The sequence below is a fragment of the Odontesthes bonariensis genome, chromosome 15, assembly GCF_027942865.1.
Source record: "Odontesthes bonariensis isolate fOdoBon6 chromosome 15, fOdoBon6.hap1, whole genome shotgun sequence".
In the NCBI taxonomy this organism is placed as follows: Eukaryota; Metazoa; Chordata; class Actinopteri; order Atheriniformes; family Atherinopsidae; genus Odontesthes; species Odontesthes bonariensis.
Genome location: NC_134520.1, coordinates 15,927,678 through 15,948,764, shown reverse-complemented (window position 1 = coordinate 15,948,764; position 21,087 = coordinate 15,927,678). Strand labels below are relative to the sequence as shown.

General features: G+C 42.3%; 2 protein-coding genes across 2 annotated transcripts; one reads left to right on the top strand and one right to left on the bottom strand.

Annotated features, from left to right (window-relative positions):
- Positions 1–222: 222 nt before the first annotated feature.
- edem3 (ER degradation enhancer, mannosidase alpha-like 3) lies at positions 223–12,793 on the bottom strand. The gene is made up of 21 exons (XM_075485188.1): positions 11,545–12,793; positions 11,391–11,436; positions 10,949–11,049; positions 10,633–10,672; positions 10,285–10,397; positions 9,966–10,119; positions 9,378–9,512; positions 7,160–7,265; positions 6,574–6,671; positions 5,954–6,079; positions 5,781–5,864; positions 5,450–5,533; positions 5,045–5,169; positions 4,447–4,618; positions 4,199–4,344; positions 3,929–4,073; positions 3,517–3,708; positions 3,054–3,219; positions 2,666–2,851; positions 2,229–2,276; positions 223–1,266 (listed from the first exon to the last, which is right to left on the bottom strand). Exons 1-21 carry the CDS (start codon positions 11,658–11,660, stop codon positions 884–886), a joined length of 2,766 nt encoding a protein of 921 aa, XP_075341303.1. The 5' UTR covers positions 11,661–12,793; the 3' UTR covers positions 223–883.
- Positions 12,794–13,426: 633 nt separating this feature from the next.
- npl (N-acetylneuraminate pyruvate lyase (dihydrodipicolinate synthase)) lies at positions 13,427–20,139 on the top strand. The gene is made up of 12 exons (XM_075485187.1): positions 13,427–13,670; positions 13,832–13,917; positions 14,626–14,699; positions 16,657–16,744; positions 16,856–16,913; positions 17,934–18,009; positions 18,157–18,249; positions 18,362–18,507; positions 18,726–18,772; positions 18,862–18,946; positions 19,051–19,090; positions 19,187–20,139. The coding sequence occupies exons 2-12, from the start codon at positions 13,835–13,837 to the stop codon at positions 19,330–19,332; spliced, it is 936 nt and encodes a 311-aa protein (XP_075341302.1). The 5' UTR covers positions 13,427–13,670; positions 13,832–13,834; the 3' UTR covers positions 19,333–20,139.
- Positions 20,140–21,087: the final 948 nt, after the last annotated feature.

Genomic DNA, 21,087 nt, shown 5'->3' with positions numbered 1-21,087 from the left:
CTCCACCTTTATTGAATCCCATCCTGTAAACTCATTGGCTTATTTTCTGCTCCTTCCAGCCAGTCAGCTACTCCAGCGTAATTAACAGATGACGTGGCGCCCTCCCGCGGCGGCCTACGGGTGTGTAATCCAGCCCCATTACTCGGATGTGATCCATAGGCTGCTGTTTGTGGTGGAAACCAGCACCTGAGCGAACAGCACTATATTATTCCAGCCAACAGATCTGGACAAATATATATATTTACAAATGATCTCATACAGTGATTACATTTGGTGCTGAGTTCATCTACCACAAAGCCATAAAAATACATTTTTGTCACCAATCCCCTGCATTTATGAGGCCCTTAATTCTTAGCAACACGTACATACCATCAGGGCTCAGGGCCACCAAACAATGAATTCATCATCACAAATTATCGTCACATTTGAGTAAGATCGGTTGGTCGATGGATTAATGAGTGAAAAGAAGAGTTATTGGACCATCATTCGATTGAGCAAAAGTAGTCAGAAATGCATAGAGAGAATAACAACACGAGAAGTAACTTGGACTGGAAGTGAGACGCGGATACAAACAGTCTGGTCCAAGTCATCTGATAGGGGTTGTTATGATAGGCAGAAACCGTATGAGAAAGTGAGGTAATAACCCTGACGTCTCATCCACCGTTTTACCTAAGAATAACTCCCAGGTGGTCCGGAGATACAGTGTACAAGGCTGCCTTTGCACATGATACCTTTCGCAGAGGGCAAGAGAGGAAACTTCTATGACAGCTCCCTCAGAGCTCATTAAATGGAGGGTGGTGACATGTTAAGATACACCCCCTCCAGTTCTCTCCCCATGGTGGGGTAAAACCACGGTCACAGTGCAAGATGTGTCCAACTACTGTCAGAGCTCATCCTTCTCCATCTGCTGGAACGCCTCCAAGTCTTCCCGCCAATCAGCCAGCAGCTCATCCACTGACTGGCTGCCCGAGTCTGTGTCGCCTTCAGGCTCCTTTGCCTTCTCAGAGTCTCTCCCCTCTTGAGGCTGAGCCAAATCAGCCGGAGGGTCAAAAAGACTAACTTCTTCTTCTTTTGCCACAGCAACTTCCTCTGTCGGGCGAGTGTCTTCATCTCCAGGAATGATGTCCTTCTGTGCCGGGGAAACTTCCTCAGGCGAAGATTCATCTAGTTCCACCGTGCTGATTTGTGAGTGACTAATCGGTTCAGATGAAGTGGGAGTCGTTGCCTCGGTTTGACAGTCCTCCTCCGCTTCAGGCTCGTCCACACCTGAAAAGGAAACAGGAGTGTGAGACTTAACGCTTTACATAAAAAGGTGTAGAAGGCTCACACACACACAACACTCTCTTCTTCCTCCTCAGTCAGTCTCCTACACATGTCTCTTGGTAGCCATTCAAGTCAAAAATAGAACGGCTCTCATCGAGAGGCTGTCAACTTTAACAGCATGGTGCCGTTTGTGAGTCATGTTTCCCACAGGATGAAGCCTTTCTCACATAGCCGCAGGACCAAACTTGAGCGTCAACTGACAAAAAAGGATGTGACGAAAACTGGACTGTGAATTTTTACACAGATCTGGCAAGAAAGACAGAGTGTTTGCGAGGTTTTTCTGAAAACGTAGCTGCAGAGAGCAAATGAGTCAGGGGATGAGTCTGTGCTCTTTATTTCACAACCAGGAGGGAAAACACCCAGGACTGCTGCAGTGGCAACAGCAGGCAGTAACTTGTACAGATAGCTACTGGCTATCTGGCTGCCATGCTGTAATGATGATTTAAAGGTTACAGAAATCTGGCCATTAATCAAAAGGATGTGCGGTGCAAAGCCTGTTTCAGCATGCAGGAAGATGACTACGGAGCAGAGGGCTCCCTAACAGCTCCTACTTTGCTGTTATGCAGCTGATTCCCAACCGCTTTTTAGGGCCTTTTAACAATACTTACAAAAACCAAACACCATGTAAATACATCCGTACATGTGTGGTCCAACCCAGCTGTGCTGTTCTGCCTTACGTAACGACCCGTTTGCCCCTGCGATATGAGACTGAAAGAGGAGTCATGCCTAAAGCTTTTTATGTTGGGAGGGGGGGGCTGTAACAACAATATTGTGACCATGCTAAGCCTTGCTATCAATCACAAAAAGAAAGGGTTCTAAGTGAGGAGGGTGGAGGATAAAAGCATGAGCACAAATGAAGGCAGAGGACGGATTGAAAGAAAGAGGGAAAGGAAGAAAATACTCACTGCCTTCAATCAGGCTTCCGGGAAGAGGTTTACCTTTGAAAATGGCCGCTGCTCATCCAAAGGGGGTACAAGGTTACCAAAAAAAAAAAAAAAGGCAAAGACAATAAAAAGAGAGAGGAAAGAAAAAGGTACAGTTACAGGGTGTGGAAGGATTTGTCAAAAGAGGAAAAATAGGAAAAATATAAGGATAAAAATAGCGAAGAGGATGTACACCCCCACCATGCCCCATTAGAGCCACATCTGGCTTCAAATTACGCCTGAATCACTAAATTCTATCTTTATTTTATGAAGCCAAGCATATAATGAGGTTTAGTCGTTGGAGACGTATGAGCACAGTGATGTGATCAATCTCGTGGGTAGAGATAGGAGGACAGAGAACAGGACCTCCGATCGTCATTAGGGTGGGCAGGGAGAGAACGGAAGGAAAAATGTCGCACCTCGGTCCCTGGCTTTGTCGCTGAGCAGCACCTCCACCTCTCTGTACTCCTTCAGGGACTCCAACAGGATGCTGCCCTCCTTGTAGAACAGGAAGAGAACAGGTAAGGTGATGTCGTCCGTGCTGCGGCCGTCTCCGGCCATCTGAAACAGAGGAGCCGTGTCGCTGCTGCTGCCCTCGTTATCATCTGGGTGGAACAGAAAGGAGCGAACGTTACTATAAATAGAATGATCATAAAACACATTACATTTCTGTTTAATAACTCAGGGATCATTTACTGTACAGGACCCTTCTGGACAAAATGTCTTCAAGCTAATCTAGTTATGACACAATAATCTAGCCACTTAGTAGCTATCTTCCATCTGGTGTCGTTTGCTGTCCCCACTGACCGATGACTATCCCGCCGATGGCGCCAGCCTTCTGAATGTGTCGGGCCTTCTCTGCAAACATACACTGGCCCCTCTGGAGCAGAGCGATGTGGCCCTGGACGTGCTCAGCATTGGTGATCTCACTACAGCCACTGTAAGGTTCCGCCACAGTCACAAAGCCTCGCACCTGCACCAGGGGGGAAAAGGGCAAAATCAGGCAGGAAGGAAGGGACACGATAGTTTCACGTCACACAGCTGATATCCGATCCGACATGTTAGGATCTGGTGCTGAAACCAAGCACGCGTGTTTCCCTCGGTCTGAAAGTAGAAAATGTTCCTGGAGAGGAAGTTCCCTCTCAAAAATACGTGGGGGAAAAAATGAGTCGTGCTCTTAGGAAAACAAAACAGGAGGAAATTAAAGTGCTCATTTATATCCTTGGCAAAGCTAGAAAAAAAAAAAAAAATAAATAAATAAATAACTCACCCCTGTGGAACTCTTGGAAAGGTCTGTGCCAAACTGTGCTGGGCCTGCGGTCAGCACTACCCTGCCAAAGAATGGATGGGAGACGATCTGAATGGCTCTGGGAGGCAGCTGCTCTTTCTGCTGCTGGCTGGACAGCTCCATCATCTCCTGCATGAAACGCACGCCGTCCTCCGCCGCTACCGCGCTCACCGCCTAGTTGTAGGAGCGACAGAGTGGGAGAGGAGAGAGAGCATCTTAAACGGGTGGAAAGAGACCAGAAATAACATGGATGTGGGACAAAAAGCGTTTTTACTAGAAGGCGCACACTGCTAATAGAAATAGAATCTCGGCCGTGCATGGTTTTTTTTGTTTGTTTGTTTTTCTATTTTTGACAGCCCCCCACTTGGTTGTGTTTGCTTTCTGCTGTGTTAACCTGTGTTGCATGCTGGACCAGCTGCACCCTGCCATCCTTCAGGTGGATGAGACTAACTCCCATTCTCCTCAGCAGCTCCAGATGTTCAGGGTTGTTTGCCATGAAGTCTTGAGCTCTCAGGGGAGGACGGCCCATACCAGGCTCCCTGAGAGGAGGTAAGAGGCAGACGATCAATTTCTTGCCACCTTATAGCACATTTAAAACTTAGCTGGTATCATAGAAAGCAGAAATGTTCAGGTTCAAAATCTGGTCATCTGTATATGTAGATACTTGTAAGGAGCAGGGCGTGGGCAGCTCTTGTCGACGGCACTACGGATTGGTTCTCTGAGGTTACGAGGGAAGGCCGGGTCAGGAAACAGGAGGCGAGTGTTCGGGCAGGTCCAGTCAAAGTTAGAGTCGTCCAGCTCCGCCTCTGACTGAAATGTAAGAAAATTACAAGGTGGCGTTTACCACGTGAAAAAGCACAAATGCGTTGATCACCTCTAAGATTTGAATTAGAGTGGAATCCCATCAATTACTGTTCTGTTTGAGGGAACGGATGAGGAGTGAGGGGCTGTGGAGAGAGACAGGGGCAGCAGGTGGGCCTCAGTGGTGAAGACGTAGTCCTCCACGTCAAACGGAAGGTCCTCCGCCTCGGCAAACAGCAGGAAGAGATATTTAAACATCTCAGCGAGGAAGAAAGAGTCCATTCTGGAAACAAAGTGTAACATGGAGCAAAATGTTATTTCATTTACTTCATTTTTTAGTCTTGTCGACTTTAAATGATTAGTTGCTGAGTAACTGAAACCAGTGGCACACAATTCTATTGTGAGTGCTGTAAGAATGCAACATTTTTCCACCAAAAAAAAAAGTACATTTCTTTCTTTCGTTCATTCATATACTTCTGATATCAAATTATTTCGTCACCTTTTCCTTTTTTATGTCACCTTTACACATAATAAAGCATCATCACTGGCAAATTTGAGGGATCCTTGCAAAAATAACAACAAAAGTCAAATCTCCCACTTATTTTACTCTTTAAATATTAATATAGTTCTTAGAAAATAAGCATTGGTCGTGACCCTTTAAACGTCAAGGACGAATGAAACGCTTCTCCAAATGTCTGTTTGTACTGACCGGTCCTCGTGGCTCCCTGTGCGCACGTCCTTCATTGCAGCGAAGCCACAGGGGACACGAGCGAAGCGATTGAGGTTGTCCATGATGGTGCGGCCCGCCTCCAGGTAGTAAGGGTCTCCTGTGGCCTGGGAGGATGAGAGGGCGGTGGTGAGATCAACAACACATCAACGGCCAAGGACGCTCCAGTGGAGCCAACTTCCAAAATCAGTGATTATCACGTTTATTATCACGGAAAAATTATAAGTGAATTCCAGAGTCAACTTCAGATTCTGTTCAAATATCAGAAACGCAAGACGATACAGCAATTTAAACTTCTAAAAATGATGCATGATAGTGGACATTTGTCTCTGTGCTGCGGCACTGAATCGAGAAGGTATGCACTCTGTGGATATTCTGATAAATTACCTTATAAAGGAAATAGGTGCTCTCTGCAAACTCAGGTCTCAGAGGATGTTGAGCCCAGTGTACCCTGAAATCAGTAGTGAAGGCCTGGGGACAGAGGGAGAAGGACAGAGGGAGAAGGACAGAGGGAGAAGGACAAAGGGGTCGTCACACCTATCCCGAGTGTGGCAATAAGAACTGACAGATAAAGCTTACAAGCAGCTATGTCACGTGAAATATAAGCCGGTTCGTTTCCCAACAGTTTGGGTTAGGAACACAAGCTGCAAGTGTTTATTTGATTCCATTTTGAAATGACAGAATCGGTTTTGATTCGCACAGAGCAACAGACGTTTACCTCTGGGAGGAAGTTGTGTTTTTTGGTAACTTGGTACAACATCTCATGAGTTTCAATCGCAGGACGAATGTCTCCCTTCAACACCTGGGACACAAGGAATATGTAACAAGGTATTGAAATAGCAAGACTCCAGCAAAGCATTCAACTCTTCTGATCACATGATCGAATCTGACCTGCAGACCGGGGAAGAAGGCCAGCAGGGAGTCCATCCAGGTGCGAGCAGGAAGCAGCGGTTTGTGGATGTGGACATCCAGCAGCAGAGGAGGTTGGCTAATGTACTTCATAATAGATGCGTAGTGCTAAATAGGACACACAAAGTGGATATACTGAGGATATAACGCCCCAAGATGTGAATGGGATAAATAGAGTAAAATAGACAGATTTTTCGATATGTGGTGTTGGATGTTATAAATGAATTAGTTTTTAATAAGCCAGAGGACTTATTGCCTCGGAAAATTTGACTTCAAGCCCTCGGAGTGTTTTCTGTACTTTATCAAATATTGCGAAAAAAGTTGCAATCAATAACCAATGCATTATTCATAAAAAAAAAAATGAACTAGGAAAAAAAAAAATAATCAAAAATAAATCACAAATCATCACAAAATATGTACTATATACTCATGATATGAAATTAAATTAAGATGTACTTTATCAATCCCGAAGAGAAATCGTTTTCCAAAAAATTTAGATTGCCTCAGTAAGTGAGAGGATGCGGTTGGGAGAAATGTTGTTATGCAGGCAGAGAGACATCGAATTACTCTGAGCAACGGGCTGTGTGCGCGCTTGTCCTCACAATATTGAACCGCTGCAGAAACGAGTCATCTCCCAAGAGGATATAGGCCTTTAGCAGGTATTCATAGTACGAGTCAATTCCAGCCCCAACTCCGCTGTCTGGAAACAAACAAACAAACAAAATAATCTGTCACCTTATTAAACAACAGAAACCAGAAGAGACCCCAGTTGTGCTCATGCACTTCTAACCTTTCCACTCATCTCCTCCCTTAACAGCTAGCTAACCAATGTGATCGCTACATTGAGAGCCTGAACTGGTGCGCCTTTGTTGTGCATTGGTATCATGTGAGCATTGTGTGAAAACGCAGAGGCGTCGAAGTTGATCTGTCGCTAATGTGCCTCTGAGTTGGCAAGGGAGGTTGTAACGGAGGAGAAACGGGCTGTGCGTGTAAGAACAAACTAATAACTAATAACTAAACTGCGCTACCTCTGTCCGGGCAGGTGTGAACCGCCACAGGAGAAGAGCGTCAAGTTAATGGAGACGTCTATTTTGTGCCGATAAGCAGCTACCAACAAGCTGAAAGGGCCTCTACCCCCCTGCATCATCCCGTCACTCAGTCACAACCACACCACCCACGTCCCCTCACCTCTTCGAACCCACTCTCCCGAGTGGATGTTGATGGTGGTTCCCACCAGATTGCTGTTTCTCTGCCTCTTCTCCCACAAAAAGTCCAGGGCTCTTCGGGCATGGTCCTGTGTGCGAAGAGGGATGCATTGTTGATTTTAAAAAAGCAAAATTCACCCTGCAGTAGCTGTCCACTCTGATTGCAGTGATTGGCTCTGCGCTTGTTCAGCAGTTTAACACTTCTGGGAATCTAACCACCGGGGTCAGGCTCAAGAAAAAAAGGAACCCCTTATCTAAATTTCATTATTTCACTATAAGTGGGCTATAACACCTTTGTTTTTACTGCTATAGCAAGTCAAAAAGTTTGCTGCGCACAAATCTGCATTTAAAAGTGGAAAATAACACGGCCACAACTAAAAATGTGCAAAGCACCCTGGTTAGCATCTGTGTGCCTTTTCCTGTATCTTTGTGCCACTGCACTCTCTTTGCTACCTTCTATGTCACAGGCTTATGTAATTGTTTGACTATTTCTATGGCATAAATGATTGTGTCTCTGTTAATATGCTTTATTTTCTATAAATGTGCTATCCATATGGCTGGAACTGCAGAAAAAAATGATCTTGTATGGCTATATCGAGCACATGACACGGTGGACAAAAGCGCTCACGTTAAATAATGTGCATCGGACGTCACGTAAATGAATCCACACTTATCAGGGTCTTTTTTTATGCTGTTGTTCTTGTAACAAAAAAAGGAATAAAATAATTGGCAAGATGTGTCGTCTTATTAAGATTGTTTATGTGACCGAGCAGCAGTAAAAGCCTAATTGAACTTAAAGTGCGGAGTCCCTGACGGGTGTAATATGAAACAGGCAGACACCTAAGATGGCTGACACAAGGTACTGCAGGTAGGCCTAACAAGGCCATAACTGATCGACAAAGATGTTAAATCAACTATCAATTTAACTTTAATTATAAAAAAAAAACAGCCAGGGGACTTGCAACATGACGAAGGGAAAAGGAGCTTACAAAAAAAAATACCCGCTCAGGTACAGGGAGGACATGTAAACTCCACACAGAAAGGCCCCACCAAACCAGCAGGTTCAGTCCCACAACCTTCTTGTTGCGAGAAGACAACGAATAACCGCTAACCACTGCTCAACTGCGCCGTCCTGTGGGGAATTATAACCAACATGCAGTAAGTTCCTCATGAATGTCAGTGGAAAATATAAAATAGATCGGTGGCCATCAGGGGACGAAAAGAAAGGCTGGTCATGGAAGGTCAACCTCAACAAGCGACTCAGCTGAAGATCAAAATGATTCTGAGAGATTCGGATGATTCTTTCTGTCCAAAGCTGATGCCCATCAAGACAGACGTCAACAGTTTAATAGCTGCTATGAAACCACCAACTATATCTCATTCAATTCATTGCAGGTGACAAAAGGCAGAGTCACTCAATAAGTGATGTGTATCCAGTTAAGCCCCATCTTATCCCTGCTGCGAAGGATTCTATTAAGAACGCATGAGTTAAAAAGACATGCAGGGGTGGCCTTATTATTAAAAATTCCACATATAAAGTAGCTGTTATACAATGTCCCGTCCCTATTTAAACTAATTTCTTGTAAATGGCTGGATCCTTTTTTTTTTTGCATCAGATTGCATCTCAAATGAAAAACATGTAAGGAAACACCGAATCATAATCTTGCGAGTTGATCAGATCTGTGCTAAAGGTTTCGAATGGGCTGCAACTCCCAATGAGGCCACGGGATACTTAAGTTTGGGACTGGCTGATCGGTGTAGCCTTTCCACCTGTGTACACACATAAGAGCTGAATATTGCTCTGGACCCTGTGAATAATGTTGTGTTTAACCTATCATCACATTTATTGGTGCGCTACACCTATAAAAGTAGTATAAAGGAATGAAAAGTAAAAAACAGGGGAAAGCTCAGGAGCTAATGGGAGATACAGTATTCACCAAGGAACTGTATCCTGATCCGAAAGAAACCTGAGTGAGTCGTTTTGTAGGGTGTGACTGGTATCACAGCTCTTCGAGGTTGGTGTTTGGAAAAGGTCTCAATGCGTCAGCACAGGAAACATGCACGGATAAAAGCTTAAAAGTGTTTCCAGTTTTGTGAATTAAAGCTGTTCCTCTGACAAATAATTAGCTGAAGATCAAATCATAGCCAAATCACCGGTTGGCTGTTCATTAAAATACAGCATGATACAAAATACAGGATACCTCAAACACAGGGTCCCCAGTGAAGCGACTTAACGCAGCAAACTCCAGGATGATGGTCCCCGCACACGCCGTACAGGTGTCCGTTTCTGTGCCTGTTCGGGTCTCAGGACCCCTGACCCCATATTTCAGGTTCACCTTTTTAGTCGGAGAAAAAAAGAAAAAAAAAAAAAAAAAGAGATGAACATTAAACATCTGTTTGGAAAGTCACGTTTGAATTCAAGTGATTCTGCATGGAAACGAGTCAGCCGTGAAAACGCCTGCATTTAAAAGCTGTGACAGCTGCGAGCAGAGCGGTGAAGCGGAAAATGTAAGCATCTGCTCGTGATCTGAGAGTTCGCAGAGAAACTGCAGATAACAATTTGTCGCGCTGCAAATATTTCCCCTGTCAGACGCATATAATTGAATTGCGTTTTTTTTTTTACTTATGGCCTATGTTTTGCCTGATTCTTCTTACCAAACCTCTACAACAGCTGTGGGAGCTGGTGTAATCCTCCAATCATGACAACAGTTTTATGCCCTTTAAAGTCAAAGAGCCAAAACATAAAATTGGGAGAATAGAAAAATTCTGCCCTGAAGAAGCTGTCTCACCCTGGGATAAGGCAGGCCGCTGCTGGTGTTGAAGGCCGGCAGCAGGCGGAGTCCAATGTCTTTGGCCATATGAAGGAGTTCATCCTGGTACCACTGCATGTGCTGCTCTCCCTCCTTCAGCATCACAGCCATAGAGTGACCCCCCAAAAGACCTCTGAATACATGCACAATTAAGTACATCATAATCCAATGACTTCTTCTGTCTTCTGCTCATTCCTCAGTAAAAAGTTGTACTTTCAAATACGTAAGCGACAGTATTTGAGCAATTCTATTCTATTCCTAATAGTAACTGGAAGATGACAGTCCAGTCCAAACTCACCCAAGGACTCGAATGTTGGTTTCAAAGACCGACACTACAATGTCGTTGTCCAGCCGGACATCTGACAGGACTCTCCTCACTGCAGCCTCAAACTCTGTTGTCTTATTTAAAAGCTGGCAGACACAAACAGCACAGAGCAGCCTCTATTATACTCTTTCTCTCACTTCATATAGAACCCTTATTCATTTGAATCTTTAGGGACATTTCTCTTTACATTTAACAGTATCAAATGTCATTATTATGCAAAGTTTATTTGCTAATTTAATTATACAGCATGTGTTTGACATAGGCTTTTTTTTCATCATTGTAAGAAAACTGAATATCAAGTACAAGGAAAACAAAACTCACCACCAAAGTATCCAGCGTGTCTATGAGGGTCAGAGAGAACCTGGCAGAGACAGTAACGGTTAAAAGGGCAGCCGATTACCCCAAATACATTTCTGGTCACACTAATCATTCTTACAGATAGAGCTGCCTTTCCCCTGAATGAAAATGAGGCACAAGTCAAGGAATGTATCAAAAAATAATTATGGTTCTTCAGCGATTATTATTATCAACATAACTTAGATGTACAACCCTTTTCTCAAACAGATAGTGTGACAATGTTTTCAAACTTTCCATGAGCATGCTATGATGTCAGGGTAGTAGGCAGTGCCCTACTTACTTGCCAAGTGCATCATCTACATCTCCTCGACTGGGTTCAAGCCCACGTACTCTCCCTCTGCACGTTAGAGGCATCAGCTCATCCGCTGGGTATGCATGGTCCTGGGATGCAGACAAACACACTCTTGACTCACTCTGCTTTCTAGTTTAGTCCATTCCATACCACAGTGCCTCAATCTGATTAAACACGGTGATCTTAAAGCGACGTACTAAAAGGAAGTTGGGTCAAATAATAATAAAAAAAAGTTCTCCTGTATGTTAAAAAAAGAAACAACTACATAGTAACTCGCTATAAACATGAAAAGCATCTTATACTTGTCACCATGCTACTCACAAATAACGTGAGCAGGGGTAGCAAGCTCAAATTTATCGAAACCAATAGAAATCCCAACAAACGAGCACTGTAAACCTGTAAAATAATGTAGAACGGATGAAAAACTCACCATGTAATTCTGATATGCATGGTCAAACATCTCAACCACCTGGTTCCTTTAATGACAGCACAACACGGATACATATAAGCATATGCCAATGTATTTCCTGGGTTAAAAAAAATATTTTCGCGCATTACTCTTGAGCATTTTTTCTTTCACACACCTCAACTTGAGCTTCTCCTCCCGTGACATGGCCTGTCCATGGTTGCATGATGCTCCGAAAAGCATTAGTAAGAACAAGACAGGTGGCATTGTGGTTTGTGGGGAGGATGGCAGCATTTTGCGTATAACTACAATTCAGGTTCCAGCGAGTCTCTGGGTAAATATTTAGTCATTACCACTGCCCTAACCAAACCTCTCACACAGCCAAGAAAAACAGCCAATCATTACATTAAGACGTCAATCTATACCTCTGAGATCATGTGCAAACACTTCTCTGGCTTTGGCAATGAAGCACCACATCTATAGCTTGTTGCTCAACGCTCAATATAAGTTCCACCGAAACGGGAGAGATTGTCAAAGAGTGGCTAAACTCTTAAGCTGTGTGCCCAAAAAGCAGAAAGTGCAGAAAGTTTGAAGGAATGCTCTAACTTCAAGTGACCGGATATCTTGTATCTGACAGAGACGAACCAGTTATTATTTGCTTTGCAAACTGTTCCACGTACTGTGAGCAAGTCGGTGTGTCACTACTGTTTATCTTTCCTGACTGTCATCTGAACCCGTGCGACACGTTGGCATGCAAATTACTAAAGTTACATTCACTGCACTCAAGGGAGCCCGCTAATTCAAATGAACAGAAAAATGTAAATCACAAATCTGTTTTTTTCCACATATTGTCTCCACGGATTAGCCAGCAAGGAAAACCTCATGTTTTATTTCATTTATAAAGGCCAACGGTCGCGCTTATGACACACTATTAACGCTATCATGCATCGTTAAGAGTTCATGGCTTATTATTCTCTATAATCGTTCAACTTTACTTACACGAAACAGGGAACAGTAAGTTCAATTAAAAAAAAATAATAAAATCAAACCACAAACACCTGAAAGCCCTTGGTCATACCAGCTCCTGTTGTCACTCTCTGTGAGCCTTTTTAGAAACAAGTTAATTATTTCCTCCTGACAGATCTGTTTCGTCTGCTAGTTAGCCAAGAAGCCGAGCAGTTGTCAGGGTTTAATTAGCCAACTATGCTAACTAGCCGGGCTAGTGACAACTGCTACACCTGGAATACAAAACAAATCGAAAACAACTGTCTCCATTGTTGAACAACGGACCTGACCTGACTACCATTTCTCTCCGTTGGCTTATTAAACAGGAAAAGTCGCCATATGTTGCTGTTTTCACCAGAAGCTAGGTGTCTCATTAACCGGATACCAGTTCGGCGAAAACGTCAACAACGTCCGCTTCCTGAATATTGAGTGTATCTCCCTGAGTTTAGCTTCTCAGGCAGCGTTTTACCCTCGTCATGCCCTTTGATCCTCCTGTTAAGTATGATAAACACATATGCATAGATAACTATATAATCAATCGTTTATATAATCACACATCTGTCTTTAAACAGATGTTTACCAGCTAGACTAAAGAATTACAAAATTACCTAAAAGTCTAAGCTTAGGAAACTAAAACACAATTTTCACCACTCCGTCACGTGCTCATTTTCTGTTGCATTTCAGAGCCGCTCGGTAAAGTTAAATTTCGCCCGTCGACCTCAGTGAAACGCTGTTATTCCAACAATATGAATAAAAACTTTAAACACAGTCACAGTGTTTATACAACATATATTCCCTGCGCCCGCAATATAACCCATTTAAACTCTATTGTTGTCATCATCAATTTGAATGTATGGTAACAGGCAAGTATTGTTCTAACAGGTTACTGTACAATGGCCCTAGAATAACTGTATATACTGACAGGATTTTAGGGCAACACTGGTGTTTTGTAAATGGAAAAAGTAATCACATATAGTCCTATGAAAACTATTGACAGCACATTGTACGCGTTGGAAGACAAGCTGTATACTCTAATCTAAATTTGGTGAACACCCTCTTGAGTTAGTTGGTTTTCACGATTTTCAGTTGAGAACTACATTTCCCATAGAGCTGTGCGGTGTCACTTGATTTTCGATCCGCTCACTTGAAGGGGAAATCAACAAATCCTGGTCGAGTGCTGAGCTTGCTGTGTCTTCTGGGATAGGTTAGAACCAGTAACATCCTCTTACAAAAAAAAAAGAAAGAAACCAAAAAAAAAAACAGAGTTGACAACGCAAAGAGGGACATACAGTCTTAAAGGTATGCTTGGACATTCTGTTAATTTTCATATGCATGTTACCCTTAATAAGTGGATTTTGAATCTGTTGTTGAATGTTCCACGTTGTGGACGAGCTGTAACAGATTTGTTTTTCTTTCTCATTCTTCGATGATTTGGTTTTGGATTTTTGTGTTTATGTTAGGTAATGATGTCAAGCATGACTACTGCTGCCGACAGAAAGCTGACAGGACTTGTTGCAGCCACCTTCACTCCATTCTCCCAAGAAGGGTAAGGATCTTATAGAAACAATATCTTGTTAAAAAAAAATGTCCGAAACATATAAATAATCCCCATGCAGATACATTATACACACTCATAGCAAATCTTAACCTGCCCTAACCCCTTGTAACTGTTAAGAATGGACTTACCTTTTTTTTGTCCTTGTTTTTTTATTATTTATTATCCATTTTTTATCTTGTGCATCTAAGATCTTTCAATGTTTATTTTTCTATAAGAGATAGCCCACACTACAATCATTTATTTTCTTTCTATTTGTACTATATGAGGAAGTGTAAACATGTGAAGTTAAAAAAACAAAAACTTTTTACTTTTGAGTATGTCATTGTTCTGTCAATGTGACATGTTTAAATTAAAAAAAAAAAAATTCTCCAGCACGGATTGATACGATTATGATCGTATCAATCCGATCACTAATCACTAATCACAGGGGAACTGTGATTAGTGTGAGGGGACGTGGGTGGTGTGGTTGTGCCTGAGTGACGGGATGATGCAGGGGGGTAGAGGCCCTTTCAGCTTGTTGGTAGCTGCTTATCGGCACAAAATAGACGTCTCCAATAACTTGACGCTCTTCTCCTGTGGCGGTTCACACCTGCCCGGACAGAGGTAGCGCAGTTTAGTTATTAGTTATTAGATCTTGTGTTTGGTGTTCTTTTCACCACATGTTTAAGATATCTCTTACCATTGTCCCCAAAACAGTGAAGTCAACTTATCAGAGATTGGACCTTATATTGACTACCTGGTCAAGAAGCAAGGTGTAAAGAGCATATTTGGTAAGTTTACACGTGGAATTCCTCCTTAATCAACACTAATATTGCTGCGTTAGCCTTCGGATTTAACTGAACTTTATGAAACAAATAGCTCTTGTAACTTTCCAGATTAATTCACTTATCCACATAGTGTGTGGCCACCCAAGCTACTCCCCAGAGATAGGTGCATACATAAAGTCTGTCCTATGTGACACTGTCAATTTCAAGCACTTAAAGGGACATTATGTAATTTCTTCCCCCATAGCCTTTGGTGTGCAAAGAATGCAATTAGTCATATTCCGGGAGTTTCCGGGAGTTACCGGAAGTGACGTCGACGCAGCGGTAGCGTTAGCAGCAGTGTGTAGTTGCTATCTGGAAAGTGTTCTTTTAAATAAACTCCCGGTAAACTTACAAACTTTTTAATGCCTCGTTTTGTGAGTTAAGAGCCTATGTGTACTACGGCAGAAGTTTGGTAACAATCAATGCATTATTAGTGGGATCATTTACGAGATAAAATCTATTTACCATTAGCGGCTGTAATAAGCCATTCGGCGGACGTGACGTCAAAATGACGTCATTTCCGCTTGCAGGCCTGGCGTTTGGGAAAACGCGATTCGAAGTGCTTTATGTCCCTCTCGGCACTTCGTCATTTTTCATAGACCGGAGGGACATGGCAGCCTCCATAGAGCTTACCCGCTCTATGTAGATACAGACAAGTTATTCTTCACTCAGGAGGATAAGTGAGATTTTTGGCAGAGATCATTTTACACCAATGAGGACTAACTTATGAATGAATATGTTGATTTGAGCTAATAAATTACTTAATTTATTACATAGTGTCCCTTTAAATTGTTCAGTTTGTTACAAAATCGTGAAAAAGTAATAGTGGAAATGTATAATTTGCGTAATCATTTGTAATCGGCTTCAGATGTCCCACCAGCTGAGCTGTAAGCTGTATCTTTATTGAAAAAGAAATACAACAAGCATTGTTCACATGTATGTGGTTCGGGTTCCTCTTTCTCCCAGCCTTTTTTCTAGTTTAGTGAGATTTTGAGTCAGTGTGTTCTTATGGGAATATACCGTCATATAGTGCCTTGCAAAACGATTCCCTCGCCCTGGGCATTTAGCCTATTTTGTTGCAACACAGTCTTCCGTCTAAATCATTGATGTTGGGTTTTATGTAATGAACCAACACAAAATAATCCACGTTGGTGAAGTGAAGGAAAAAAAGCTGTAGATCTCTTGGAGAAAGGTGAAAAAAAATTGAAGGAATGATGGATGGTGCTAAGCATGGGCAGATTCTTAAAGAAAAGCAGTTTCAGTCTTCCAGAGAACTGGGACTTGCGTGACAAAATTACACAATTTCACGTCAGAGTAACATAAGTCATCTTGCGTAAAAGCAACACCGTGTACTACAGAATCCAGGATGCAGGAAGAAAGCTGCGTGCTTTGTATTTCACTCCTTATAGTTCTATGTAGCTGACACAGCTTTATCTGACCTCGCTGGTGAGACAGGAATGTGCTGTCTTGCCCCAAACTCTTGTTGCTACGCTTGCTTGCTCAGTTCTGCAGCAACAGCTGAATCAGAGAAAAGCTGTTTGTTAAAAGAACATGTAAGCGCTGCAGTTTCCTCGTTTCCTTCCTTTGTTCTTCCTTTGTGCCGTGGTGTCTGTGATTCATAAATCAGTTTTGTAAGTGAATGCTGACTTTTTCTGTTTTGAGCTGTAGCTTATGTGAAGCCCTTTTTCACATCGTATTCTTAGGTTTTCCGGTTTTGGGGATGGCGGTGTAATATTTGTGGGGTTCAATCGAATTGAAATTTACACTTTGTTCCTTTTGGATAAACAGAAATCATTTTTGCTTTATTATTGAAGGTAGCCGGGGTTTTTCAGGGCGAGTGGAATTCTTCTCTTTACCTTTGAAATACTTTTACAATGTGAACCATGTTATGTAAATAAGACTAAATTCCACCTGCTCACAGTGAATGGCACCACAGGGGAGAGCATGTCCCTTACTGTTGAGGAGAGGAAGGTCCTGGCGGAGGCATGGTGTCGAGAAGCCAGGGGCAAGTAAGTCTGGAGAGTTTTCTTCTTTTTTTTTTTTACATGTTGACTGAAGCAGGAGGTAAACGTGTTAACAAATTACAGTTGTGAAGCTCATTTTGATACATGTTTCCGCAGGTTGGATCAGGTCATTGTGCATGTCGGTTGCTTTAATCTCAAAGATTCCCAAGAACTGGTGAGTTGTTGCCCGTCTGCTTTACCGATGTGAAATTAAACAGAATGTGACCTCATTAGGAGTGTCTCATAAAGATTTGAAATGCGACCAGGAATGGCAACCCCCAGACGCGTTTCAGCCTTAAATTTTAGCCCAGTCTGGATTAAATTCAATCTTTAAGAAACTACTGCATGGTTTAGTCACGTTTGAAGTGTTTTAACATTCACACAACTCTATCTCTTCCTGTTTAACCTGGGATATAAAACATTTGACATTCAAGAATCTCTTTTACGACAGTGTCCAGGCCCAGACAGGCAGCACTTACCATATTGTACACGCAACATCAGTAATTTATAACACTAGCTCTAAAAAAGTTGGGACTCTGTGTGAAATGTAAATTGTAAAAAGAATGCAATGATTTGCAAATCTCACCAGCCAGCATTTTATTCACCTTTGAACATAGAAAAGATATCAGATGTTGAGAGCAAGACTTTCTTAAAGAAAAGAGATTATAATACTTACAAATACAAATCGACAATCCATTCATTTTATTAGTCACTTTATTGGTAGTAAAATAATTGTTTTAATATTGAAACTCATTAAAAAAACATTTTTATGTTTAGCATTTTCTTATGAGGATTAGAAATGGACTGAGATGTGACTTTAGAGGCTGATCCTACAGTTTGAGCATGGAAACACTATCAGGGTCCTGTACATACAAAACACAGGCTCAGAGGAAGCAAGAATACAAGATGCCATCCAAACAAATCGATGCGTGAGATCAACTTTGCACTCTCTATAATGTTCCTCAAAGCAAAATCACAGCGATCGACACCGTACACTGTACAGGTCACAATGTCATCAACAGATTCAGAAGATCTTGAGACATCTCTGGGCACAGGGGACAGGGCTGAAAATGAATATTGAATGCGCACGATCTTCGTACAGTAATTCAAATAATTGTGAATCACTATAGCAGGAGCTTCAAATCTCCTTTTCTTTTTTTATTGCTTTTCCACTCTGTGTTTATCTTCCCTACAGGCTCGTCACGCGGCAGAGATCGGGGCTGATGGGATAGCAGTCATTGCCCCATTTTTCTTCAAGCCCAAAACTGCAGGTGTGTCAGAGCTTCAGGTGGAAAAGCCTTTATTTGCACACTCTCAAATGAGAGGGCATTGAAGCCTAGTACCCACTCTTGCAATTCACTCTGAAGTTGATGTCTGAAGCTCAGCGAAGAATTCATACCCCACGTTTTCCCTTCCAGATGTGTTGAGGGCATTCCTGCAGGGAGTCGCTGAAGCTGCTCAGACCCTGCCCTTCTACTATTACCACATTCCAGCAATTACTGGTGTTAACGGTCAGGGCCACCGATGGTTGACTTTTCTGCAGTCGTTTAGAACTACACTGTCTAATCTCTAATAATGCCAGACGCCTTCAGTTGAATTTGGGATTTTTCTTGTTTTCTTCAGTGCAAGTGAGAGATCTGATCGACGGTATCGAGAAGGTGATTCCCTCCTTCAGAGGTGTGAAGTTCAGTGGGAGTGACCTCATGGACTTTGGCCAGTGTGTCCGTTACAGCCAGCCTGAATGGTCAATCCTGTACGGCGTGGATGAGGTCAGTCAATATTCCGCTCATATTATTGTTAGAGCTTTGTCCCTAAACTGTTTGGAGAGCTCTTTAGTCTTACATTTTGATTTCTCTACATGGTTTTGTTTATAGCCATACTTTTTCACGGCACTGCGCATCACTCGGTGATGCTTTGTGACTTTGTGACTCTAACCTCAGCCACTGAGCCAAACCTGAAATCCAAATCTTGTTCAATCTTACCATAGCAAATGTTAGCAGCCCTGGCTTTGGGAGCCCACGGAGCAGTCGGCAGGTTAGTGAGCTTCTATTTGCATATTGCATATATGCTTCTTTGATTTTGTGTGATGTAGCTATTCCTGTAATTCATTTCTCTTCCCACAGCACATATAACTATATAGGATGTCATGTCAACCAGCTCATATTAGCATTTGAGAAGGGGGACCATGTCCGAGCCAGGACAATACAGGTACTGCCGGTCTCTCTGCTGTTTGTTGTTGCAAACTTCCCTGTCGTATATTTTTTTTTTTAAGCTCTGTTTTCTTTATATCTTTTTGTGACTTCTATGTGCAGTTCAAGATGCAGGAGCTTCTGAGCTTTGCCATAAAACTCGGTGAGTGACAGCTGCCCCGTGATGTTTTCCGTCAAAATCTGAATCCTCTGGAAATGCATCAGTCCACACTTAAAACTGCCTCTCTGTCATCGACAGGCTTTGACGTGGGAGTGAACAAGCAGCTGATGATCGACGTGTCAGGCTTGTGTCTGGGACCCCCTCGACTCCCGGTGACGCCATCTCCTCCTGATAACTCTCAGCTGATCATACGCAAATATCGCAGCCTTTTTTCTGAATGCTGACGTTTTCACATGAGATTGTTTCAAATTCGCCTTATCCCTGTCATCGACGTTCACGCTGCAGCAACCTTTTTTTAAATGTCATTAATACGTTTTACTAGATTTACACTTCTCATCGGACATTTTCTCTTGATTAAAAATACAAGGATATTTTTCTGGGCATTCTCTATCAACTGTCACGTCTGTCTCATAGTTACTTTTTTTTTAACTTTGTAGAAAAATGTTCAAGTCATTTTTTTTATCTCAGGATTAATCAGATTTTAGAATGAAAATTTAAATTGAAAATGAAAATGAAAAAAATATTAGCTGGTCCTCATTGCCTCTGCAAACAGGTCATTATTGCTTGTGCTGCACTGTTACTGTTTCAAATCGGCCGTGTTATCCAATTATTCTTCACTGTGTAAGACCGTGGCCGAGTCTTACTTTAGGCATTTGAGCATTTAAGCTCTTCATTTTGTGAGTTTCTGAGCGTTACTGTGTTTTAGGAATAGAAACTGACGTAAACAAACGAGCTTGACCGTGACTACCAAAGCTTAAGGTATTGTGCGCTGTTTTGTTAAAATAGTGGTTTGCCCTCATTGATTTTTGAACAAACCAAACAAAAGGTCAACATCTTTTGATTACTTTGTAAATCTGACTCTGATAACAGAGCCTAAACATTAGAGGGATCCATATGAAAGCCCATGAAAGTGAAAATCGGGTTGTGGGTTTTTGTAATTTTAGTGGTTACGCTTTCCAAAAGGCACCAAAAGGGAAATGTACTGTGTCTGAGAAATCTTTGTACTTTTAAAACTCTCGTGGAAACTGTTACTTTGTGTTTCTTGCATATGCTTTCTTCCAAAATGCTTTGAATTCACAAGGTCTGAATATGCAGTTTCCCCGGCCCTGACGTGGACTCTGCACATGTAGGTCTGTTTTTTTTTTTTTTAAGATCTGTTATATTCGCTCCTAACCATTTTTTAAGGCTAAGGTTTGAAACGGGTTCACAGCAAATGTTGTACACGTGTGGTAAACCAAACTGGAGCACCAGTCGAAGGTGCTCCAGTTTCCAGGCGGAAAGAAGTCATGTATGGATGAAGTGTGAGTGTTTGCAGGAGCAGACGAAACACAAGTTTAAGCCAAGATGACATAAAACGCCCAGGTAGTAGAGCAGAGAGAGAGTAGACTGCAGCCAGGACCCAAATGATCCACCAGCAGTGAAAATGGATGCAGTTCAGTACCGTAACCAACCACAAGAGGACTCACAGGAGTCATCAGACTTAGTTTTCTCACCAGCCCAAGATTACAGACTTTCTGGGATCATTTGTATTAAGCAGTAATAAAGTAATAAAAGCAAATCTACTGTGAGAACTGGTTGTTTACAATACTGTACTAGGACAAGGGAAACCATTGATTAACTTTAAACCTGATTTCAAATTTGATTAGTCCTAAAAAATGTTTTGCTTGTACAGAGTTTTCAATTCTTGTCTTTCAACAAATCTTTAAGGTCGTTCCTATGGAACTGTCGGAATCATTTTTCCATGATTGCTTGCTCATTATCAATTTGTTTGAGTTGGTTTACTGTCTGTCATATAAGGGGGAAATAGAGCACCCTTCTGTGGCATCAGGAGGTATGGTCTGCGTCCCATCAAAGCTTTCGCTCTCTGATAAACACTGGGGGTATCCCCTTCTGGTTAAATGTGGACATCTGCAACACAAAATACTTTTGTTTTACTGTCACATTTAACCCCTTGTGCAGGAATAACTGCAGCTAAATGT